Here is a 27,191-nt window from a genome sequence, read left to right on the forward strand (position 1 = left end):
GGTCAGTTGGGTCAAGGTCACCAGCGGGCGGCGTCCAATTTTGTCCGGAGCATATCTCCTACATGTATGGAGGGATTTTAAAGAAACTTCATAGAAATGTTCACCACTATGAGGAGCAGGGTCGTGCACATGAACCAGGTCTCTAGGTCAAAGGTCAAGGTCACACTTAGAGCTCATTGAAAAATGCTTGTCCGGAGCAAAACTTCCACATGTATAGAGGGATTTCAATATTACTTGGTACAAATGTTCACCATTGTGAGGCGGAGTGTCGCGCGCAAGATTCAGGTCCTTGCGGCCAAGGTCAAGGTCACACATAGAGGTCAAAGTTCAGATAAAAATATGAAGATGTGTATATGGACCATTTAGTCATCATTTATTGAGGGATTGTAACACAAATGGTCATTATCAAGACTATGGCTGTGATACATATAATTTAGGTCAATATATACAAGGTCAAGGTCACTAAAGATGATGAAATATCCAGATTTTGTCCGGAGCATATCTCCTACACGCATGGAGGGATTTTAATGAAATTTCATAGAAATGTTCACCATTATGAGAAGCCATGTCACGCACATGAACTAGGTCTCTAGGTCAAAGGTCAAGGTCACACTTAGAGCTCATTGAAAAACGCTTGTCCGGAGCAAAACTTCCACATGCATAGAGGGATTTCAATATAACTTGGCACAAATGTTTACCATTGTGTGGTGGAGTGTCGTGCACAAAATTCAGGTCCCTGCAGCCAAGGTCAAGGTCACACACAGAGGTCAAAGTTTAGATAAAAATATGAAGATGTGTATAGGGACGATTTAATCATCATTTATTGAGGGATTGTAACACAAATGGTCATTATCATGACTACGGCTGTGACACATGTACTTTAGGTCAATATATGCAAGGTCAAGGTCACTAAAGATGATGAAATATCCAGATTTTGTCTGGAGCATATCTCCCACATGTATGGAAGAATTTTTATAATACTTTATGGAAATGTTCACCACCATGATATGTATTGCTCCATGCATGATCCACGTCAAAGGTCAAGGTCACACTTAGAGCTCATTGAAAAACGCTTGTCCGGAGCAAAACTTCTACATTCATAGGGGGATTTCAATATAACTTGGCACAAATGTTCACCATTGTGAGGCAGAGTGTCGCACGCAAAATTCAGATCCCTGCGACCAAAGTCAAGGTTACACATAGAGGTCAAAGTTCAGATAAAAATTTGAAGATGTGTATAGGGACCATTTAGTCATCATTTATTGATGGATTGTAGCACAAATGGTAACTATCATGACACATAAAATTCAGGTCCCTGCGACCAAGGTCAAGGTCACACATCCTGTGCATATCTTCCCTACTGATTTGTTTTAAGGTTCATTTAACAACACAGTGCCAAGAATAAAAACTTGCTTGCTAGATAACACTTATCCATAATGCCCCCATCTCCATCTAAAGCTTTCGTAAACAGGCGTATTTTGTGACTATGGCACCCTTGTTCACAATTACAAAACACCATGACCCTGTCAAGTTCTATAGCTGTGTTTACATTTTTTTTGGCAATTTTCTGAGTGAATGGGTCAACATTTTTTGAAATATTTTTACTGACAAGAATCTGAGCCGGGGGCATTTGTGTTTAACAAACACGTTCTTGTTTTGCATAATTATGCCCCTTTTTGGGCTTAGAAGTTCTAGGTAAAATTTTTGCGTGTTAGCTGGTATCTCCATAACTACTGAAGGAACAATTTTATGCATTCATAATAATAAAGCAGTGATTAACTGGATAAAACATCTTAATAACAAGCCTTTGTACCTTTTCGGACAATTTTATGTATTCATATAGGTAAGCATTATCATACTCAATGAAACACCCTTGTGTCAACTTTTAGAATAGTCAAGCTTTACTGTCCTCCAACAGTTCTTATTTAATCAATTGTCATGAAACTTTGTCAGGATTCTTGATGGATTAGTTTGATCATTCTAGGGCCCTCTTGTTATCCCCCGCCGAAAAGGCGGCGGGGGATATAGTAATAGTCTCCTTCCGTCCGTCCTTCCGTCCGACATTTTTGTCCCGAGCATATCTCTAAATGTATTTGAGTTATCAACTTGAAACTTCATAGGTGCATAGATCTCACTCAGGAGGTGTGCAGTGCACAAGAATGATAACTCTACCTTTCATAATTTTTGAGTTATTGCCCTTTGTTATTTTTCATACCTAATTTTTCACCCGAGTGGAGCATAACTCAAAAGTGTTTGAGATGTCAACATGAAATGTCATAGGTGGATAGATATTATTGAGGAGAAATGCTGTGCACAAGAATGATAACTCTTCCCTATACAATTTTTGAGTTATTCCTCTTTGTTCTTTTTCATAATATTTTGTCCGGAGCTTATCTCAAAAAGTATTTGAGGTATCAACTTGAAACTTCATTGCTGGATGGATCTTATTGAGGAGGAGTGCAGTGCACAAGAACGATAACTCTACCCTTCATAATTGTTCAGTTATTGCCCTTTGTTTTTTTTCAAAATTAATTTTTGTCCAGAGCATAACTCAAAAGGCCTTTGAGATATCATTATGAAACTTCATAGGTCTAACTCAGGAGGTTTGCAGTGCAAAGAATGATAACTCTACCTTTTATAATTTTTGAGTTATTGCCCTTTGTTAATTTTCAGACTTAATTTTTCAATTCATTTTTTTTTCTTAAAAGTATTTGAGGTAACAACTTGAAACTTCATAGGTGGATAGATTTTACTGAGGAGGGATGCAGCATACAAGAATGATAACCTACCCTGCATTATTTTTCAGTAATTGCCCTTTGTTATTTTCAGCCATCAGTATTCACATAGGTTTCAAATCTGTAATCACTATAGCCATCAGTTTTCATTACCAAAAGACCTTAAAATGGAGTTATTCTGCTCTACTACATATACATTCTTCCAATGAGCAAACACATTCGGCGGGGGATGGCCATGTTGACATGGCTCTTGTTTACATAGCAACTAGTGGCATCCATAGCAAATATTTTCTTTTCTTATCAACATGTGAATCTATTATTGAATTTCATAGCATTCAGTGACTTCCAAGAAACCACTGATTTTGTATAGCAACCAGTGACTTCTTTAGTAACTATTGTTACAGCAAAAGCCACCAGAAATGCTTTTACATTTGCTATTTTAGATACAAATATGAACTTTATGATAACAGTTTAAGATTTAGATTTTATATCTGCATACACTTTTAGTTTACAATATTACTTGTACCTTTTCATTAAGATATTTATATTGAGGTGAGTGATATTAGGGCAATCATGCCCTCTCGTTTATCAAACTCTTTATGTTTAGTTGTTTATCAAACTTTTTACTTCTAGAAATATTTTTGTTAAAGATCCTGTATGTATATTGAGGTTGTATACCACACTTAAGGTAAATTATATATATGTATATAATTATGCTTATAAAACAATTTTCAAACATCGAAGTATATGTAAAATATGTACTGTAAATATTTGTACATATATATGTAATCATTAAAATATATGCATTTATTTTTTATTGAAAAATTTGACTTAGATTTTATAGAAAATAAATTTTTTATCACATCCCTTTATTTACATGAAATGTTAAATTTGGTAATATCTTTATAAATAATGCTTTTTGGAACTTACAAAATTGATAAATCTTAATTTGAGCATCATATTTATGATATAAAACCATAAAAAATTTGTGTTACATGATCTTTAAGATTATTATTATTGTTTAGATCATAGGTTTATATGATTCAATTATCCCCCACCTTTTCGAAGAAAAAAGGGGGATATAGAAATGGGCTCTGTCCATCTGTCTGCCTATAACAAAACTTGTCCATACTACTCGGAAACTACTGGTGCAACTTTATATAAACTTAACAGCAATGATCAGTACCAAATCTAGTTGTGCATATCATAGGCATTAACCGGTTCAATGATTTTTGTCAGAGTTTACAGCCCATTAATGAGTTTTAAAATAATTTTTTTAAAGTTTTGTCCAAACTACTTTCCATAACTACTGATGCAATTCTAGTAAAACTTTACAGGATTGATTGGTAGGTCAAGTCCTTTCGCATATTACACAGGTCTTTTCTACATGAATGATTTTTTTTGGCTGAGTTATGGCAGTTGTATTAAAAAGAAGTTTTAGCCTGTTAATCATTTACGATATGGTATGTTTTCAGGCAAAAACAGAAGCCTAGGTATGTGAGTATCTCTCATGCAAGGAAAGGACTCAAAGACTGTGGAGATGTCACTCCTATCAGCCGCATACATAGGTACCTTGAATGTAAAGGTGTGATTAACTTTGCATCAGGTTTGTTTTCCATTCTTGCATTAATTTGATACATTGTATTTAAACAGCAAGACTTTAGGACAATGAACATTTGCCAATATAAGTCTTGCTACAATATGGCTTTACTAGACTTTGTTACCTAATGGAAATCTTATTATTCTCTCTTAACTTCTTTTTATTTGTCTTGAACCCTAATCAGGAATTATATTTTATATGCAATTTTTTTTCACGATTTTTTTAACATAAAGAAATAGAGGTATTGTTACAGTTATGGCAGTGTTCCCGTTGCCATCACCGCGTATAAATGATCTTGACCTGGAAGATCAAATTATTAAAAAAATTTCTTTTCTGTTTTTTTGCTGTAATTGATTAACTTAGGTAATTGGCATTAACTTTGTTGTTAATGAAATGATTAACTTCATATTAATACAAAACATTCTTTAGGATAAGACCTATATGTATGTCAAACTCAAATTGACCTTGACTCATTGATGAGCTTTAAATGACCATGTCTGTCAAGGTCACATTATTGTTATTTATGTACGGATTTGATTTATACTTGGACAAAACATGACTTTCTACCAAACAAACATATTGAATAATTCAGACGTGACCTTTTCCTTTAATTGACCTTGATCATCAAGATCAAAATTAATGAAATTCTCTTATTCTATCCTTTAGCTATGAAATTTGATCCATGTGCACAGTTTAAGATGTAAAATTGAACTTTGATATCAGTTAACCTAGATTTTTACCTACTGACCTTTCTTGTTTTAAGCTCACCTGAGCTCAACGTGATCATGTTGAGCTATTGTGATCCCCAATTGTATAACATCCTGCATCGTCAACAATTACTGTAAACAACATCTGAAAACCAATGACTGCAAAGTAACCAAACTTTACAGGAAAGATCTTTGGGAGGTCCCCTTGCAAACTTGTTATCCCCTGCCTAAAGGCAGCGGGGGATGTAGAAATAGTCTCCGTCCTTCTGTGATGCCTTTTTTCCGGAGCATATCTCAAAAAGTAATTGAGGTATCATCTTAAAACTCAATAGGTGGATAGATCATATTTAGGAGGAGTGCAGTGCACAAGAATGATAACTCTACCCTTCATAATTTTTCAGTTATTGCCGTTTGTTATTGTGCCCCCATTATAGGGGGGCATTTAGATTTACCCTTGTCCATCCATCCTGTCCATCTGTCTGTCCATTCCCTATTTGTGTCGCACGTAGCTCAAAAAGTAATTGACCTAGAGTCATGAAACCATACAGGAATGTTGATCAGCATGTGAAATTGTGCACCTTGGTATTTTCATGTGGATATATATAGTAGAGTTATTGCCCTTGACTTAGTAAAAACTGTTTTCATTATGTTGTCTTATTTGTTCCTTTAGTGCTTTAATAGAATCAATCAACTTTGCAGGAATAATGAACAACATCACTTTGAAGCTATGCACTTGGGATTTTGCATGTGGATTTTTTTTTCAGTTTTATTAGAGTTATTGCCCTTGACTTAGTATAAATTTACAGTTTTCAACTTGTTCATGCATAGCTCAAAAAGTATTTGACCTGTTGGCCTGAAAGTTTACAAGAATGTTGGTCAGCATGTGTACTTATGCACCTTGGTGTTCCCTTGTGAATTTATTCAGTATTTGTAAAGTTCTTGCCCTTTACTTAGTAAAAGATTTTTAGTTTTCAACTTGTGGCACATGAAGCCCAAAATATATTTGACCTAGAGTCATAAGATTGACAAAACAGTGGAGTGTGGTGGCACCCATGTCCTATGGACAAATTTCTACTTAAAAGTATAATTTCGGTCCCGATTATACAATTATAAAAGAATTTCACACCTTTTATTTGAAGCCTGACTAATTGACACTGATCCACTCGGTGACCATTCCACTTGCGACAAATCCCAACAGTCATGTGTGTATTTAGACAATCATGATAATTAGGCTTTGCATGCTCTTTAATTACCGAAAATTAAAAATTCTGCACCGGGTCAGATGTTGTTACTGTTATTGTGAAGATGACAGCGAGTACTTTATATGTGCTATATATGTAGAATAAAATGCAAGTATTTATGTCTTCAATACCAATTAAATTTTATTTTTAAACATCTTTTCTTGAATATTTTTTCTCTCGATTGATTGCCTTTGCCTTACACATTTGCCTTACAAATGTGTTGTAAATGGTAGTTTTGCTATGATTGGCCAAAGTGGAGTAGTTTTCGTCTATCATAATATTTCGGATTATTCAAACCCATGGATTGTTCAAAGTAAATTTTCAGTCCCCGGCAATTCGAATAACCAGGGTTTGACTGTAATTGTACACAAATAAAATGTCATAAAATATAGGTCCTGACTTCAAACAACTTAATTTTCAAATAGTTAAGGTGGTAGTATGAATGACCTTCATTGATAGTCTGTTTACATAAATAACAGTTACTACTAAAAAAGTAGGGTTGAATGACATTCATGGTAGTACCACTGAAAGTGCCTGTTGTTGCCTTAATTGTTAGGTGAAAGAATTATAAGGACTATCATGACTATTATTTTTCAAACCATACAACTTCTGACACAGTTTCGAAACATCCAAGAGTTGAGGCATTTGTTTAACTCTTATAAAAAAAACCTTTTGTAGGTATTTTGCATGCTATAGAAAGTTTATTTTGCTGAGATATTTTAAGGTGATAATTATTTACAGTGAAAACTCGTCCATGGCTGAGGAAGGATTCAAAATCAGCACACATGACTCAATCTAATGTGAAGAGACTAAAAGTAATTTCAGCAAATGATTATACAAAGAGAAGTGAGCGCTTGATTGGAGATATGGAATCAGAAATTGACTTTGATCTAGAGGAAGAGGTGAAATTATTGAAGAGTAAGTATCTTTAGTTGTTTATGTTAAGTTTAGGGTCTAGAAGCTCACATGTTTGACTGTAATTGTAATAATTATAGGTACACAGATAAAATATCATTAAATATAGGTCCATGTTCAAATTTAGTAAAAGAGGTTTTTTTGGCCTTTAAGGTTATGAAGCTATATCAGGATGTCTGTTATGACCTGAATTAATGTTTTTATTGTAATAAAGATCATATCAAGGTGACTTAATTGAAGAAAAAAAAGTGTTGATAATACAAATATCTGTGATATTAAATCAAACAGGTATTATCCAACATTATTAAACATGGTAATATTTATTTACAGAACATTTTATTGCATGAATTTGATATATTCATGTTTGTTGAATAACAGTCTAGATCATTGTTAAAACTTTTTTTAGAACGATCATAAGAATATGGAAAGAACATGATAGTAACAGTTTTTATACCCCCACAAACCAATTTTAGTGGGGGGTATATAGGAGTCAGCTTGTCAGTCTGTTGGTCAGTCCGTCGGTCTGTCCACTTCATGGTTTCCAGACGATAACTAGAATTTTGTGGAGACCCCGGGTGGTATTGCATTTGGATCTACTAGGGTCAAAGTTACCATTACTAAAAATAGTAAATGGTTTCCGCACAATAACTAGAGTTAGGAGGAATGAGGTATTGTTATCGAACTTGGTATATAGCAACATTATGTGGAGACCCAGGTTGGTATTGCATTTGGACCACCTGGGGTCAAGGTAAAGGTCACAGTTACTAAAAATAAAAAAATGGTTTCCGGACAATAACTAGAGTTATTATAATATTATTATAATCAAACTTGGTGTATAGCAAGCTTATATGAAGACCCTAGTTGGTATTGCATTTTGACCCCCTGGGGTCAAGGTCACTGTTACTAAAAATAGAAAAATTGTATCAACTATAACTAGAGTTAAAAATGAGATATTGCACTCAAATTTGGTGTATAGCAAGCTTATATGAAGACCCTTGTTGGTATTGCATTTGTACCCCCTGTTTCAGGACATTACAAAATTAGGAATGAGATATTGTAATCAAACTTTGGGTATAGCCAGCTTATATGAAGATCCTGGTTGGGATTGCAATTAATTGAAATAATTCTTTGTACACAGTAGATACTTCAATTACTATAGGTCGAGTTCAAATTTTTTTGAGACCACTTAATTTTCAAAAAGTCAAAGTTGCTGGTTGGGGTAATTATCACCTTCAGTGATAGGTCTAGTTGATATTTATTTAGTACTTTTTGCCAGCTATTGCTTTACACCCAATATTATAAAAGGAAAAAGTTCAGCAGATAAACCCTGATGATTTGTTGTTTGGATTAATTGAGCCAAAATTTTAGATATTTTCTTGGGATTATTTTTAACTGTATAGCTTTTAATATGATTATTATGTAGATAAGACATTGGGGCAAAAGTCAAAGTAACAATTAGGTTATGACTTGCCATAGCATAATCTTTGCAATAAATTGATTAGGTTTTGAAAACCTGTGCTAGGTAAATTTTAGGCATAAGTGTTAAAACACACACAAAACATGGATTTAAACTTTAAACAAGGTTTGTACAGTGTACAGTCTTAAAAAGCGCTTAAATTTGTGTTTGCTTAGAATTGATAAAAGAATGCTTAAAAGTCCTTGAATTTGATTCCCCTCTTGAAAATTGCTTTAAAAGTGCTAAAGTTTGCTGCTAATGTGCTTGAAAATGATTGACTGACATAGACTAGTGTTGATAAAAATCAACAGTTATGTCTGCACATTTTGCTCCACTGCACAAAATGGCCAATGTCTGCACATTCTGCTCCACTGTACAAAATGGCTAATGTCTGCACATTCTGCTCCACTGCACAAAATGGCCACCAGAGCTATAATTAGAAAAATCTTGTCTGGCTTTCACAGGTCAAACTCTCGGCTGGATGTCGGTGAAACTTCAAAGAAGTGATCGGTACCAACCCTAGTTGTACATATTGTCAGAATGTTCCTTCCGCTGCATAAAATAGCTGCCAGAGCAAAAATAAAAAAATCTTGTCCATCTTTCAAAGGTCAAACTGCTGGCAGGATTATGTTTTAAATTCACAGGAGTGATCAGTATCATACCTTGTTTTGGGAGACATATGTTTTTGTGACAATAACCCCTTCAAGTTTCTGAATGGATTGTCTTCAAACTTGAACGAAACAATCTTTTAGGATTGACCTTAAAGTTAACCGACAGACCTTGACTTGCACTCATAAATGACATTGACCTTAAGGGTCAAATATTTTATAAGCGTATTGTCCCTCTGTCTGTCCATCTGTGCATCCCCACTTACACAATATGTTTGTCCAGACTGTAATTTTGTCATGCATTGAGAGATTTTGAAATAGCTTGGCACAAATGTCTACCACATCAAAATGATTTTTTGTGTTTTAGAACCATGTCCCTACCTCAGAGGTCAAGGTCCCACTTACATTTTGAAGGTTAACATCACAATTAGAGTTTATAGGTACACACATTTGTGTCTGGTCTGTAACTATGTCATATATATCAAACTTAAATTGACCTTGACTCGAATCAAGGAAAAACTTAATTATACCCCGGAAACGAAGTTTGGGGGGTATATAGGAGTCACTCTGTGGTCGGTTGGTCGGTCGGTCCAGCCGTCTGTTGCATTTTCCTTGTCCGGAGCATAACTTGAAGACTAATGGTTGGAATTCAATACAACTTCATACAATGGTCAAGCACATTGAGAGGAAGTGCAGTGCACAAGAACCATAACTCCATCTTGACTAATTACAGAGTTATTGCCCTTTGTTACTTTTCCTTGTCCGGAGCATAACTTGAAAACTACTGGTTGGAATTCAAAATTATTTCATACAATGGTCAAGCATAATAAGGGGAAGTGCAGTGCACAAGAACCATAACTCTATCTAAAGTTATTACAGAATTATAGCCCTTTGTTACTTTTCCATTGCTTTCTTTTGTCCGGACCATAACTTGAAGACTAATGGTTGGAATTCAATATAACTTCATACAATGGTCAAGCACATTGAGAGGAAGTGCAGTGCACAAGAACCATAACTCCATCTTGACTAATTACAGAGTTATTGCCCTTTGTTACTTTTCCTTGTCCGGAGCATAACTTGAAAACTACTGGTTGGAATTCAAAACAACTTCATACAATGGTCAAGCACAATAAGGGGAAGTGCAGTGCACAAGAACCATAACTCTATCTAAAGTAATTACAGAGTTATTGCCCTTTGTTACTTTTCCATTGCTTTTTTTTTGTCCGGAGCATAACTTAAAGTCTAATGGTTGGATTGCAATACAACTTCATACAATGATCAAGGACATTGAGAGGAAGTGCAGTGCACAAAAACCATAACTCCATCTTGCCTTATTACAGAGTTATTGCCTTTTGTTTTTTTTTCGTTGTCCGGAGCATAACTTGAAAACTACTAGTTGGAATTCAATACAACTTCATACAATCATCAAGCACATTAAGGGGAAGTGTAATGCATAAGAACCATAACACCATTTTGACAAATTACAGAGTTATTTCCCTTTGTTCATTTTCCTTGTCAGGTGCATAACTTAAAATTCTATGAAACTTCATTCAATGGTCAAGCGCAAGGAGAGGTAGTGCAGTGCTCAAGAAGCTCTTTTTGGACTTATTACAGAGTAATTCAATAAAACTTCATCAATGGTCAACCACATTGAAAGGAAATGCAACATACAAGAACTATAGTTATCTGTAATTGCCCACAACCATAACTCTATTTCAGTTCGTATGCAAGGTATTCTGTTACTTGTAACTTCCTCATTTCCGAAGCAGTCTTGGGGGGGTATTAATCACATTTAGTGATAGTTCTAGTTTCTTTTATCTTATGTTGGTATGTTTAAACCATGTAATCATTTCAGACTTAATTACAGTCAAACATGTATTAAGCCACTGCTCAACACCCAAAACGTTCGCTTAATGAAACGTCTCGTTAAGACAAAGCATGATAAAAAAAGTCAAAATTTATACATGACATCTTTCATCTTTCATTTGCTGTGGGAATGTTTTTCAACTTAGAACGCTCCGATAATCTAAATGTGTTGATCCATAAAGTACATGTTTGACATTTTTCCAGAATTTTTAAACTTCTCCTTGTCTCCAACAGGAAAAACCTTAATAAGTGAAGATGTTTTCTGTTGTGCTTTTTTCATTTGAAATAAACTACATCTAATTGTAACAATTAATTCAATTGCTGATCAAGTGCAAGGTCAATTCAATGCAGTCTATATATCAACAGAGAAGTGTATACACCATCTCAGTAGGGACAGAGCGTTGCATTAAAGGTATAGAAAGAAAATGATCGGGGGAATTTAAAGTAGTTGCATAAGACAAAAGTCGCTTAATACACGTGGTCGCGTAGGCAAATTAGAATGTAATTATATTTTCCAAATAATATTTATTTCTGTTATTCAAGTGATTCTGAAACAAAATATGTACAACCACTAACCTGTATCAGAATATGTGATGATGGTGATTATTTAAAGGCACTTATTACTTTTTTGAAAAATAAAATGTTTTTCTTCAAGGTGTAGAAGTATCACCTGTGGAAAAAGGAAGGCAAGCAAAACCAAGAAATCAGTCTGATAAATCAATGGATATTAAAATAAGAAATGTGACAGTCAGACAAGGCAATGCCGTAGAAATTGAAGTAACAGCAAAAGAATCAACTGAAGGCAAAAGACATGGAAAAACTACAATAACAGTAAAAGATGTGAATGTGACGTCAGAAGTGAGTTCAAGTGGCCGAAGGACAAGAAATGTAGCAACACCAAACTGGGCGGATATTATAAGTGGAAGGAAAAGTTTTAAGAAAGATGGAGGTGTTCTTGTCCAGGTCAAAAAGGAACCTGTTGATGTTGAGTATGAAAAAGCACTTGATCAGTCAAATGGAAACCAGTCTGGAATTAAAGATTCACCTACAAAGTCAAAGCAAGTGATAGCATCTGAAAGCACAGATGTCTTGGTAAAACAAAACAAAAGTCGAAAGAGGGAGGAGATTGTGGGAAAACACGTTAATATTATTAAGACTATAAAATCACCACAGAGAGAAAACAGTGCTGAAAATGCTAAACATAGTAGAAATATAGTTAAGAACTCTAATAATGAAGAAGATTTATTTGAAATGGAAACTTCATTTGGATCAGTTGATGGTGTTGGTTTAGCACCCCAAAGAGGAATATATTACAAATTTGCATGTACTGAGTGTGATAAGAAATTTTGTGTAGGTTATTTACTGGAGGAACATATGAAAAATATACATTCAAAAAATGTTGATGGTATAGCTACTGGTAATGATGATGATGAGCCTGAAACTGAAGTAAATGACATGTTTGAAGTTGATGGTGATGATGATGATGACTATGCAGATGATGTGGATGATGAGGAATTAGAAGATCATAATATTACAGACGATGATTTCTCACCAGATATCAAAGTACCTAAAATCTCAAGGGAGCCTAAAAGCGATGATATTGCTATACCTAAAGATACTAAAGGCAGAAAAAAGCCAACATGCAATATTTGTGGACAGACATTCCTGACTCCAGCCAATATGAGGAGACATAGTCTCCTCCATACCAACAAAATGTACGAGTGTCCATTTTGTGCAAAACTAATGAAAAGGAAAGATTATGTTAATCAACATGTGAGGAAGGTCCACAAAGGGCATAACCTGGAAGAAAATCCAATTGATTTTGATAAGTTTACCCACATCATTGAACCAGAGGTTGATGAAAGTGGAAACCAAGATGAAACTAAATCACAGTTGGAAGGTCGAGGGGATAAACCAGCACGTAGTAAAGTTCTTGCTGGACTAGGGAAGAAAGTATGTCCTGACTGCAGTAAATTATTTGATGCCCAGGAAGATTTAGAACAGCATATGCTCTCTGTCCATAAAAAAGAGCTAAAGGATGCTGCATATACATGTCAGGGATGTAAGAAACAGTTTAAATCTTTAGTGAGTTACCAGGTACATAAGCTAAGTCATAGGAAAAAAGATTTCATCTGTCAACATTGTGGTAAAAAATTTGCCAATAATTCTCAATTGCAAGTTCATCGAAGACATGACCATCAGTTACAGTACACAACACTTATGTATTTTGGGTATTTAATGAATGAAGGTAAAACTTCATGTGAAATTTGTAGTCAGGATTTTGAGAGTATGGAAGAATTTCACAAACATAGGTTGATACATCTTGTTTTTGATTACTTGTGTGACAAATGCGGAAATGGTTTTAAGGTTAAAGAAGAAGAGAGTTTTCAGAAACACAAAGAATCAGATTGTACTAAAGTTAATTATCATCTACAATGTGGCGTGTGTGAAATGCAGTTTTCGATGTATGACACACGTCGAAAGCATGTGCTAGCTAACCACCCAAAAGAAAATGACTTTTTCTGTCATCATTGTGGAAAAACATTTGATGATATGAAGGATTTGACAGAACATTTTCGTATTCACAAAGAAGAAAAGGTATTTATTTGTGAATTTTGCAATAAAAGATTTTTTGAAAAGAGAAACTTGGTAGACCATAGAGACTTGCATAAAGACACTAAAAGTTGGAAATGCCACATCTGTGACCGTTTGTACATCAGTAGTAAAAGCCTTCAACGTCACATTAAACTTCATCTTAGTAGGTCCGGGAAGAATTGCAAACATTGTGATTCCAAGTTTCGATCAAACGAAGAGTTGGAGGATCACATGTCCACAGTTCATGCTGACCAGGATAATGATAAATACCATTTATGCCATCTTTGCCCTCGTACCTTTCTTGACAAATCACAATTGCTAAAACACATGCAAATTCACGATGGTGACAACACATATACATGTGATATTTGTCAGCAAATTTTCGATGCTAATGTTTTACCTCAGTGGAGACATTTGAAAAAGGCTCATCCAGAGGAAGCAAAGAAAAGAGGAAAAAGACAGTATGTATGTCAGGATTGTCCGTTTGTTACCCAGTTTAAACAGAGATTAGAACGGCATATGGAAACTCATAGGGAAACAAAAGACTTTGAATGTGAGTATTGTCATAGAAAGTATCAAACAACAAGTTCTCTGATGACACATATGATAGTACACAGAGGTAAAGTTAAAAAAGGGGCTAAACCTGAGCCAATATGTACCTGGACAAATTGCAGGAAACAGTATGTAAAACATTCTCTGTATAAAAGACACTTGATATCTCATATCTTTAAGGTGAAGGTAGGAAAAGATTTGTGTGATTGTGGACGGTGTCAGTACAGCGCCCCCCAGCCAGGACAATCTTATTTTGTACAAGATGATTCTGATTATTCTGCTGTTGGTTTTGTTGATGCTGATGGTAATCCTTTAGTCGCAACAAAGTTAGCAAACAGTGGAGAGCAATCACATGTTATCAATGTCCAAGTCTTGCCAGCGGGAGGAACAGAGCAAAGTTACGAGTCCATGGATGTCCTGCAAGAGGCAATAGCACAGATAGAAGACATTGAAAATAAGAATAATTCAAATGGTAAAAAGAATGTAAATGATGAAAATAAGCAAAGTATTGGAGATAAGCCCCTTGGAATAGTTGCTTGTGAAAAGAAGCTTAAAATGGAAGCAGAAAATAAAGACAAGCTAAAAACTGCACAAGGTAGCAAGCCAGAAGAAGTAGAGCAAAGGAAAGATGTGGTACCTAGTTCAGTATCAGATATTGTTGAAGAGAAAGGAAACTTGGGTGTCTTGGATGATGAGAGTATACCTACAACTGAAACTGAGAGTATGGTTGAGGAAGTTATTGTTACTGGAGCTTCTACAGACATAAACCCAGTTGAGCTTCCAAGCTATAGGTTTGAATGTGGAGTATGTGAACTGATGTTCCAGTACAAGTGTCTAGTTCTGTTTCACCTAGAAGAGGATCACCCTGACCACAGATATCCTCACTGTCCTACATGTGGTAAATGCATCATTGATAAGAAGAATCTTACAGATCATATGCGTATTCATGATGAAGTCCGAAGCTTTAGGTGTAATGTATGTAATAAAGGTTTCCGTACTAAACAATGTCTTAGACAGCATTCATTTATCCATGCAATAACAAAACCCTTTACGTGTAATTATTGTGGTCATGGGTTTACCCAGAAAGGATTTTACTTGGAACATATTAGGCGCCACACTGGCATGAAACCCTTTAAATGCTCTGTATGTTCAAAGGCATTTGTGTCAAAGAATCTCTTACGTATTCACATGTTTTCTCATGCCAATTCGCGTCCTCATCAGTGTGAACTTTGTCCGAAATCTTTTAGTGAGAACTATCAGCTCACAGCACACATTCGTACACACAATGATGAACGTCCATTTAAATGTACTGAATGTGACAAAGCATTCTTTGTGAAGCCAAAACTGATTAGACATTTAAACACAGTTCACGGAATAGATAAGGAGGAATTAACAAATTATGTTGCAACACGAGTAGGAGAGGGTGTTGGTTACCGTGACAAAACAAAAGTCAAGAACCAAATGGCGCAGAAAACACAAGTTGTTTATATAGACACACATGGTAATATTGTTAGCCAAGAATTAAAAGAAGAGGAAATGATTGAAGAGCAGAATCAGCCTGCATCATCTAGGCATACACTTAAAATAAGACCAAATGCACCTTTCATTGTCATGAAAAATTCAGGTGAAACAGCTGACACATCTAATTTGGATGAGCACTCATTTGAAGTAGTAACTAAGAGAGATGAACATGGAAGTCTGCAGGTAAATGCTATAATGCAAGGGGATTTAAATGCTACTGAAACAGTGACAGAAGATGGACATGTTACATATCAAAGTACAGGTGGAAACCTGGAGTTAAATGGGGAAAATTACACACTCGTTACACAAGCTGGTCAGGATGAGCACATTGCACTGATAACCCAAACACTAGATGGAGTAGAGGGACAAAATAATACTGTAGAAGGTGACAGTCACATTCAGGTTATAACTCAAGAGGAGGGCACTGAGAATGAATTTGTTGGAGAAGAGAATTTACAAGTTATTACTGAAGAAGATTTAACTGAAGGTGTTGCTGGAGCAGAAAATTTCAGCATTAATATTGGAGAGGATGGGACAGTGGATGCTGCAGATTTTGAAAAGATTGAAGCTCTAAGAAACATGTATAGTGACCAGCAAATTGTTATTGTTTTAGAGAGTCAGCAGCAGTAAAATATTCACAGTGCCTGACAGAGAATTAGTGTTCTAGATGACTAGTATGAATACTAGTGTAGAATAAATAAACTATTCTAGAAAATTAATGAAAAGAATTGCGCTGTTCAATTATCAAATAGCTGTCTTTGATATAGAAAATGAATTACTGGAAATATTTGTACTTTTCAATTTCAAGAATCTGACTGTGTTATAGAAAATGAATTACTGAAAAGTAAAGTATTATACAATTACCATTTAAAGGTATTTGTTCTTGAAAGTCAGCTGCCAAAGAGGAATGTACATTTATTAATTAACTGTCTAACTCTTGCTTAATGATGAACAATTATTGGTATACCGACTTTGCTTTAGAAAGTTGACTGCATTCAAAGTGTACAATATTCAACAAAATAAGTTCCCTGGTGTTTAAGAAAAAAAAGGTATTGTAGACTTTTTTAGTGAACATAATTATTGTTTATTTTGTTTAATTGGGTTTTACGTCCCACCGTCACATTATAGTTCATATGGTGACGTTCCAGCTTTACTGGTGGCGGAAGACCTCTGGTGCCCTTCTGTGCATTATTTCCAGAACCACCGACGTTCCATAAGCTAGCTGGATAGGCTCCCTCACATGAAAGAATCCATAGTCCCTGTCGGAATTCGAACCCTCAGAGGGGTTTGGAGTCAACGACCTTAACAACATGGCCAGGGTCGCCCAAAAAAATAAACAAAATGATAATATTTTAGTTAAATACAAATTTGTGGACTGTATGTGTACAATATGCTTAATTACGTTTATTTATGCGCTTGTAATTGTCGGGCTATTTACTGTGTCCACCTTTGAAGAAAAGGGACATCTTGTTTTGCAGCATGATGTTGGTCGATCCATCCCCACATTGTTTCAAATCAATAACTTAAGTACCCTTAACTTAGGAAGTAGCTGACTCCTATTGATTTTGGGGTCAAAGTCACATTGACTCGACAACCCATGGTCCCTTGGTCCTCAAACTTCGCAAGTGCATTTGTCTTGGCCAGTAAATGACCCAATTTTATTTTGGGATCATAAGTCAAGTTCACACTGACCTTGTGTTTCATTACAGTTTTCAATCAACTGATTACTGGACAACCCATTGACCCTCAAACTTCACCAATACGTTGATGGTCACCTAAGCATAAAGTGCTCGTAATCAAAATGTGTCCGTCGTTCGTCAGTATGTCCGTGTGTCCTTCGTCAACTTTTTAGACTGGGCCTTTGATGAAATTTTCCTGGGATGGTCCTAGCATGAAGCACTACTTAAATTGTTCAAATGGTTTTGCTGAATTGAACATCTGGGTCAGGATCAAGGGCTGAAATGAAATCTTTAAAAATCTTCTCTGACAGTGGGCTTCGGTTTTTCAGGTCTCTCGCACATCCACTTCCTGTTTACCGACTTAGATTTTCGACATTAATGGTTAATGGTAGGAAATTTTTGTAGCAGTTACTACTTATCACAGCCTCTTGATATTTGGTATACAGCATTAACATGTGGTCCCATACCTTGGGATGTGATTTCATGTCTGTTGCGCATCCACTTTCCGTTACCCGATTTAGTTAAATCGTCGACATTAATGGTCAGTGGTAAATTTTTTTTTCGTCACATCACAGCCTCGTGATTTTGGTATACAAATGCAAGCCGGCATTTTTTTCTGTCTGACCCATTTTCATTATGTTCATAAAGTATAAACTTAAAAACTCTTTTTCTCTGAACATGCAAGGCTTAGAGCTGGGATATTTGGTATGTAGCATCATCATATGAAAATCTACATGTAAGTGTTCAAATTACATCCCTGGGTAAAAATTGGCCTTGCCACAAGGGGTCATTGGTTTTCCTTATATGTATGTAGTAAAAACTTGAAAAATCATCATCTCCTGAATTGACAAAGGCTATAGGTAAGATTATTGACATGAAACATTGTGTTATTGGGTCAATAATTGATTTTCATTTTATTTATATTAGGTCTGCGAACGAATAAGGAATTTGATGTGCGAATATTCGTTTTTCATATTCGAATATTCGTTTTTTTACAACATTTGTTCCAATATTTCTTCTTGTCGTATACGTATCCGAAATTGATTGCGTCGGATACTATACTACTTTAATATGCTTGTAATAATCGACGATTCAACCACTAACAAAGTTCTATGCTCCTGCGTTTATGAATAAATTATGCAAATGAGCCGCCATGTTGGAGTTTCGGTAAGCGTGTTGGAAATTGCTACCTGTTCGTTTTGAAAGCTCGTCCTAACTTACAATTTCCTTGAATGTATGAAAACTTGGTTTTGTTTGATTGCATATTGAATGATAGGTATTGCAAAATAAATATAATGAAAATCGATCAATAAATAATTGTATACGAGCGTTATAAAGTCAATTTAATTCGTCAGAATAATAAGGTTCTGTTGCAGGGTATCGGTAAAAGACTGCTTTTTTTCCCGTTTTTGAAATTTATTTGAACACGGAGACAATTTTTCTCAAACAGATTTATGAATATACTTTACGTTGCAACAGAGTTTACCGTGTGTCCATTCCTTATTTAAATTGTCTGAGAAGTTAAATCTGTTTGTTTACATGTAAATGTGTACCGTCATTTTGACCGAGTGGAATAAAAACTACCATGACGGTGATAATACCGGATATGTAATGAAAATTACGCCGTGTAGTGCAAAGTTTTGGACATTGCAATTAAAATTAACACTTACGTTGACTCAAACTGTTCCTTGTCAGCAAAATTGAAACCGAAAGTAGAGGTTGTTCTAGAATTTAATCGAATAAAATGGGTGGAATTTAACCACCGCGCATGCCCTGTGCGAACGTATTGTTTACATCCGGTCGTAGCATAGGGTAAGAGTGCAAACTTTGTTAGTGTCAACTACCACAGGTTCTACATTACAGGTTCTACATTTGTTTGCTTTTTGTTTTGAAAATTATAAATATTCATTTTTTTGTTGGTGTTTCTACTATGTAAAAACATTTGGATTGAACTTATAAATAGAAGTTGCGTCTTACTATTTGACATGTGTTAGAATGTAAATAAATTAAAGTTTTTTGTGTAAATGCAAAAAAAATCATTGCCTTTCTGTAAAAAAATGAATTTGCCTTGTTGACTTTAGTGTTACGACTTGATATGTTGTAGTAGCTTCCTAAGGCTTTGTATTTTGCTATGAGTAGTGTTGGAAAATTGATATCAATTTTTGCACGATGCCTAGCAGCAAAATAAATTGCTCCAGAAAGCTATTACAACATAATTTTCCTTCTAGTATATACCTATAAATTTTTAGACAAAAAGAGATTCAGTTAACTAAACTTCTTTTACTTATTTCACAAACAAAGATATAGCTGTCAAGAAATAATATTAATAAATGACAGATGAATATTTTTTTACAAATTTAAGAGACCACCCTAAGTATCACCAGTTTTTGTATAAGGCACAGCTAAAATTGGAACCAATGGAGAACAATAGTTTAGCACTTCCATATATGGTACTGTTTTTACTGTCTTGGTCACTAACATAACTCAGATTTTTCTATCCTTGGAACCAATTGTATTGGCGCTTCATGATTTGCGTGTATTTTTATGGAGAAAATTTATAGGTATATAATATACATCTGTATATGAATGCAATATAAAATTCAAATTAACATTTTTTCTGCTAATGAATGTATGTAGTTTTTGCCCAGTCTGCCTCTGTGACTATCTGTAACCATGACTGTATGTTAAAGCCACAACATGCCTCTAGTTCAGAGCTTTATTTTGAAAAATGACATTGATTAAATGTTATATATACTGTAATTTAACAGATCATACATGGTTAGAAACAATTTGTTTTACAAACACATCTGGTGTTAGATGGTTTAAACCACCATTTAGTGAGTAAAATGTTAATTCTATTAAAATGTGGATCATATTACTGTCCTTGGCTGTTAAAAAGGGTAGTGATATACAAGTTATAATAGAGATATTGTGTTGATCTTTCGTTTTTACTTGAAGGAACAAAATTCAATCTCTTTTGGCTGTTAGTTGTCTGTGTAATGTGTTTTTCTTAAAGATTTTAACAAAGAATCATGTATATCACAATTTGTTATGCCACCGCAACATCTGTGATGCGGTGGCATTTGGCGATTCACATCTGTGTGTGTGCATGCGCGTGTGTTATTCCTCTTGTGAAAAACCACTAGTCCAATTTCAACCAAACTTGGCAGGATTGTTCCTTGGTGAAGGGCTTCCAAAGTTGTTCAAAGAATTTGATTCCATGCAGAAATCTTGTTGCCATGGCAACCAACAGGAATTATATGAACAAATTTTAAAAATCTTTTTGTAAAGACACACAATGACTATGGCATAGATATTTTGCATAAAGCATTATCTGTTAGACCTCTACCAAGATTGTTCAAATTATAGCCCTGGGATCAAAATAAGCCTCGCCCCGGGGGTCATTGATTTTAACTATGTACATCTAGCAAAAACTTGAAAAATATTCTTGTCTGAAGGTACAATGCTTAGAGCTTGGGTATGTGGTATCATCTTTAGGTCCTCTACCAAAGTTGTTTTGCTGTATACAGTAAAAACTTAAAAAAACGATCTTCTTTAAAAAAAAAACAAATAGCTAGATATTAAGTATGAAACATCTTCTAGTTAGTGTCTACCAAGCTTGTTCAAATAAAAGCCCTGGAGTCAAAATTGGCCCCATCTTGGGGGGGTTCATTGATTTTCCTTATATGTATGTAGTTAAAACTTTAAAAATCTTCTTTTAAAAAAAACCGAAACAGCTAATACGTAGATATTAAGCATGAAACATCTTCTAATAGGTGTCTATCAAATTTGTAAATAAAAGCCCTGGGGTCAAAATTGGCCCCTCCCAGGGGGTCATTAATTTTCTTTCGACCGTAAAACCTGAACGGGCGGTCACACCTGCACAACAGCCGATTTGTAAACAGCGGCCAGCTTAAGACTGTCGGTGTAGTTTCCTTTTTTAAATGCATTCTATATAACACTAATCTGTAATATATGCAGCCAACTGTCATCCTAACAGATTTTGGCACGTATAAAACGGCGCAACAAACTTTCAAATAGGTAAACACACGAGAGTGCGAAGAAAAAACTTATAATTGCCCTTACGGGACCTAATACACAACTGCACCTGTGTATTTGTCAAGATAAGAATAAACCGGCGAAAAGTAATTTACGGATGATTTGGTAAAGATAAGAATAAACCGGCGAAAAGTAATTTACGGATAGTGTTTTCTATTGTTTTCTGTGGGTTTTTTTTGTGTGTGAAAATAATGATAAAGGATTAATGCGGTCGGTGCTTTTATTATGAGCAAACACTCTGATTTAATTTATTTGGTGTAAATTGAACATTGTGATAGTTGAATGCATTCATTGTTCGATAAATCGTATGTCAAATTGTAAAGATGATGTCTTTAAAACCAGCGGAGCAATTTTTTTATTCTCTTTGGCAATCATGTTACAGTACCGTGAACATCTCTCTTGAGGATCAAGTTAGAGTCATTCATACTATAGATACAAAAAAAACACCCTAAACTACTATTTAATACATAGGCACTTGGTTTTGGGATAAAAAGCCCTTTGAGGGGTTTGTAGAACTCAAATTTGATTGAATGTAACGATTTTTTAGATTCTAAAAACGTCATTTTTCCAATGTGACAAAAAACTAACATCGGAAAAATGACGTTATTAGAAGCAATACATCTATGTAAAAAATTGTTACATTCAATCAAATTTGAGTTCTACAAACCTTTCAAAATGATTTAGCATTGTATTAATGTGGTGGCACTGCATTTTTCACAAATGCAATCTTGTTTTTCTTTAGTTTTTTCTTTGATACTATAAATGGTATATGTTTTTTGAAAATTGTTATATTTTTCACTTTTCTTCTTTGTTACTATAAATTTTTGATTAAATGATCTCTACTTTGAACTTCAGATAATTGTTCTTTGTCACCACTCACATCATCTAGAGTAATCTACTCTTTAGTTAATTTTAAAAATGTTATATTCTGGTTACAGCCAGAGATTTTTAAAGATTTGCCCTCTGTTTTTCAGTGCATCTGTCTGGCTGTCCCTAAAAACTGTTTCCTGAGATTACTTTTAAAGAACATTTTTAGCAAATTTACTTAAAATAGAGAAAAGTTGAAACGTCAGTTTGAGAAAATTGGATCTTTTGATTATCTGTTGTATAAACATAATTTCATTATTAAGCATGGAATCTAAACACATAACTATAATACAGATAAACTAAGAACTCAAAAGAGTCTAGTTTGTCATGTTGGCATTCAATTATGCCAACAGCCATTCAGAATGTTGCTTGGGTTCTAAGCGGTAGAGACTTTTAAATTGCTTATTAAATAAATTGTTTGCATGTTCATCTTATATCATCATTTTTGTGTTACATAATTGTGAATTTAATAACTAGTTTTCGTAATTGTTTAAGCATTTGCAAATATAAATAAATGAAGAAAAATGTTGATTTTTCTTTTTTTGCTTGACCTTGTTATATAATGAATCGTCCAATGACAGTTCGTCTAACGACTTGCACCACTTCTGTAATAATTTGCCCCATTTTATTAGTCCCCTACCTATTTAACTGGAGGAGACTTAAAGTTTACAAAGTCTGTCCTCAAAACTGGCTTCCATCTAACGCAAAAAATACTGATTTTTTTTTTTTATGAAACTTAATGTAATTATGGGTAGTTAGCAGTCTGGAGCTATGTGCTTCATTCCGTCCTGCTAATTGTTGTAATCCCATGGTAATTTTACTGGTTTATGTGGAAAAGTGCCACATAAAGATAAAAAAGTACATAAACCCCAAATAATGGTGACAGTCCATCCACAAAACTAGATCCAGTGATAACGCGAAAAGTACTGATTTTTTTTTTATGAAACTCGATAATTATATGGATAGATGGCAGTTTGGAGATAATGCATTCATTTTCTTTTCTTCCTATGTTGAAAACTTTGACTGCTATGGCAATAACTAGACTGAAAATAAACTGGAGACAGTGATAACACAAATAGTGCTGAAAATATTTTTGTGAAATTTTATATAGGGAAGATGGCAGTCTGGAGATTATGCATGTCTTTATCTTTTCTTCCAATATTGAAAACTTTGGTTGCCATGGCATCAAGTAGGCTTAGTAAATGGCAAATATAACAATATTTGTGATTACTCAAAAAGTACTGAAGACATTTTTATGAAAGTAAAAAGCAGTATGGAGACTACACAATTCATTTTCATCTTGACTATAGGGAGTACATTGTATATTAAGAGCTGTCCTACTCATGGAACATTGGCAACTTTGTCAAAATTTCTTATTAAAGTTTTTACGCTTTTTCACAAAGGTATTTACTTCAAATAAATATATGTTTCTGGTCATATCAAGGTTTACAACACTAGCACACTAATTATCAGATTATTACCTCCCTTGAACTTCGAATTTTCATGAAAAAATGTTTTTTTTTCTCCATAATTTCTATCATTCTTAATGTATCTAATTAAACATCATACAATATGCTTTTTACTATCACTCAATCATTTGTGAGAAGGTTTAATACTCTAGCTTGACTATTTCCTGAATTATGTCCCTTTGAACTTAGTTTTTTTCCCTAGAAATTAGTATTTTTTACTCAAACTTCTTCATCCCTTATAGGATTTACTTCAAACTCCCACATCATAATCATATGGCAAGGTTTATCAATCTAGCATCCATTTTTAGAATTATCTCCGCAAACTTTGAATTTTCCTATCATTCATTTCCTTTCTTATATCTTCTTGGATTTACATGTACTTTTAATTCAAACTATACATTTATTAACAACACCTACATCATATGTGATTAGATTTTCCATGAGTATTTTCATTTTGAACTTGAAATTTATTTGAATCTAATTTTTTTATTTTCTACTTTAATTGTTACTATAAATGATTCACAATTGTTCTTTGTTACACTCACATCATGTATTACAATGTATCTTTATTATCCCCCGCCGATGGAATCGGGAGGGGGATATAGTTTTGGCGTTGTCCGTCCGTCCGTCCATCCGTCCGTCCGAATTTCGTTTCCGGAGTAGTTCTCTGCAACTAATGGCTGGAATTCAAAGAAACTTTATGGGAATGTTGATCAGCATGTGAAGTTGTGCACCTGGGTATTTTCGTCTGGATATTTTTAGTATTTTTAGAGTTATTGCCCTTGACTCAGTAAAATTTTTTCCAAATTTCGTTTCCAGAGTAGTTCTCTGCAACTAATGGCTGGAATTCAACGAAACTTTATGGGAATGTTGATCAGCATGTGAAGTTGTGCACCTGGGTATTTTCGTCTGGATATTTTTAGTATTTTTAGAGTTATTGCCCTTGACTTAGTAAAATTTTGTAATTTTCAACTTGTGTCGCATGTAACTCAAAAAGTATTTGACTTGAGTCATGAAACTTTACAGGAATGTTGATCAGTATGTGTAGTTGTGCACCTGGGTATTTTCGTCCGGATATTTTTAGTATTTTTAGAGTTATTGCCCTTGACTTAGTAAAATTTTGCAATTTTCAACTTGTGTCGCATGTAACTCAAAAAGTATTTGACCTAGAGTCATGATACTTTACAGGAACGTTGATCAGCATGTGTAGTTGTGCACCTGGGTATTTTCGTCTGGATTTATTTAGTATTTTTAGAGTTATTGCCCTTGACTTAGAAAATGTTTGCAATTTTCAACATGTGTCGCATGTAACTCAAAAAGGATTTGACATAGAGTCATTAAACCTTATTGGAAAGTTGCTCAGCATATTTAGTTTGTTCCTGGGGTTTCGCTTGTGGATTTATCCAGTATTTGTAGAGTTATTTCCCTTGACTTAGTAAAAACTGTTTCATTATGTTGTTATTTGATCCTTGAGTGCTTGAGTTAGAATCGACCAACTTTACAGGAATAATGATCAACATCACTAAATTACAGGAATAATGATTCACCTCACTGTGAAGCTATGAACCTGGGACTTTGCATGTGGATTTTTTTCAGTTTTGTTAGAGTTATTGCCCTTGAATTACAGTAGTATAAATTTGAAATTTTCAACATGGGGTTTGCTTGGGGATTTATTCAGTATTTGTAAAGTTCTTGCCCTTTACTTAGTAAAAAGATTTTTAGTTTTCAAAAAATATTTGACCTAGAGTCATAGGATTGACAGAACAGTGGCGCGGTGGGGGCACCCGTGTCCTATGGACACATTTCTAGTTTTTATTAAAGAAGAATTAAAATGATTTGTTACAATAACATTTAAAAATATTTGAAAATTGTGAGATCCCTTCTTGATGCCTTGAAAATGGCAATGAAGTCTGGAGATTAAGATGTTTTTACATCTAGGTGAGCTATTGTGATCCCCCACCGTCTGTCGTCGTGCGTCGTCAGCAATTTCTTTAAACAACATCTTCTCAGAAACAAATGACTGCACAGCAACCAAACTTTACAGGAATGATCCTAGGGTGGTCCCCTGCCAAAGTTGATCAAATGGTTCCGGTCTGTTGCATAAATAGGTCACAGGGCCAGAAAAGGAGTTTCAAAAATGCAAAATTAAAAAATCTTGTCTGAAAGTACAAGGCCTAGAGCTTTGATATTTGGTATATGATATAACCTATAGGTCCTCTACCAAAATTGTTCAAATTTTAGCCCTGGGGTCAAAATTGGCCCCACTCCAGGGGGTCATACATTTTCCTTATATGTATATAGTGAAAACTTAAAAATTCTTCTTGTTTGAAGGTACAAGGCTTCAAGTTCAAAGAATATTACAGTTTATGCCATGATTAATATATAAATAAAGCCTTATGTCTTCAGTTGTTGTGTTAATAATAACCAGTACTCGGCGGGGGATATAAATTCAACGAATTTGCTTGTTTCAAGAGTTATCTCCTCTTTAAGAATTTTGCTTTTAAAAATTTTAGAAAAAGTAAAAAGTCGAGCGTTGCCCCCGCCCGGCGGTTGACTTCAAACCACTTGTCCCTCACCGCTGTGGGTTCGAATCCCGACAGGGACTTTGGATTCTTGTATGTGAGGAAGCTATCCAGCTAGCTTACGGGACATCGGTGGTTCTACTCAGGTGCCCGTTCGTGCCTGAAATAATACACGGTATATACATGTTTTTTTTCGCGTTTAATAAGGACATTATTAGGAATGTCCTTTTCGAGTCAGGGGTCTTGGGTCAAAGTCAAGGTTACCAATGTCAAAAAAAAAAAAAGAATTTTTTAAAGTTTTACAGGTGTTATCTTATTCTATGGACTGATGTCTTTAATATTTGGTAGGAACATAAAATTGAGAAATCTCCCTTTGGATGGAGTTACGGGTCATTTGGGTCAATGTCAGTACTAAAAATAAATTTTTCACTTTTGCCAATACAGCCTTATGCACAGATGTCTTTCATTTGGTAGGAAAATATCTTGCATCAGGTCTTCTTCCTTTGGATTTAGTTAGGGGTCATTAGGTCAAGGTCAGTGGTGCCAAAAATGGATTGCTACCGATTTATGATACAGCCTTTATTTACAGACTGATGGTTTCATATTTGGAAAAAACATACCTTAGATGGGAGTCACAAGGTCACTTATGCTAACAGTAGGTCTTAAACACTTTTAGCTCACCTGTCACACAGCTTTTGTGATCGTTTTTCATCCTGCATCTGTCCGGCGTCCATCTTTAAACTTTTACTTCAAACGGCATCTCCTCATAAACCGCTCCAAACTTTACAGAAATGTTCCT

The 27,191-nt window shown here is 34.7% G+C and overlaps 1 protein-coding gene across 1 annotated transcript in view; it reads left to right on the forward strand.

Annotated features, from left to right (window-relative positions):
* LOC132744801 (zinc finger protein 729-like) overlaps positions 1-22,930 on the forward strand; it is a 49,342-nt gene extending 26,412 nt beyond the window's left edge. The window contains exons 3-5 of the mRNA XM_060733577.1: positions 4,211-4,341; positions 7,025-7,201; positions 11,784-22,930. Of these exons, the coding sequence (XP_060589560.1) occupies positions 4,211-4,341; positions 7,025-7,201; positions 11,784-16,426 (4,951 nt within the window). The 3' untranslated portion in view covers positions 16,427-22,930. The remainder of the gene's footprint in view (positions 1-4,210; positions 4,342-7,024; positions 7,202-11,783) is intronic.
* The last annotated feature ends 4,261 nt before the right edge of the window (positions 22,931-27,191 follow it).

The sequence above is a fragment of the Ruditapes philippinarum genome, unplaced genomic scaffold (genome assembly GCF_026571515.1).
Source record: "Ruditapes philippinarum isolate M1 unplaced genomic scaffold, ASM2657151v2 ctg4374_1_1_1_1, whole genome shotgun sequence".
In the NCBI taxonomy this organism is placed as follows: Eukaryota; Metazoa; Mollusca; class Bivalvia; order Venerida; family Veneridae; genus Ruditapes; species Ruditapes philippinarum.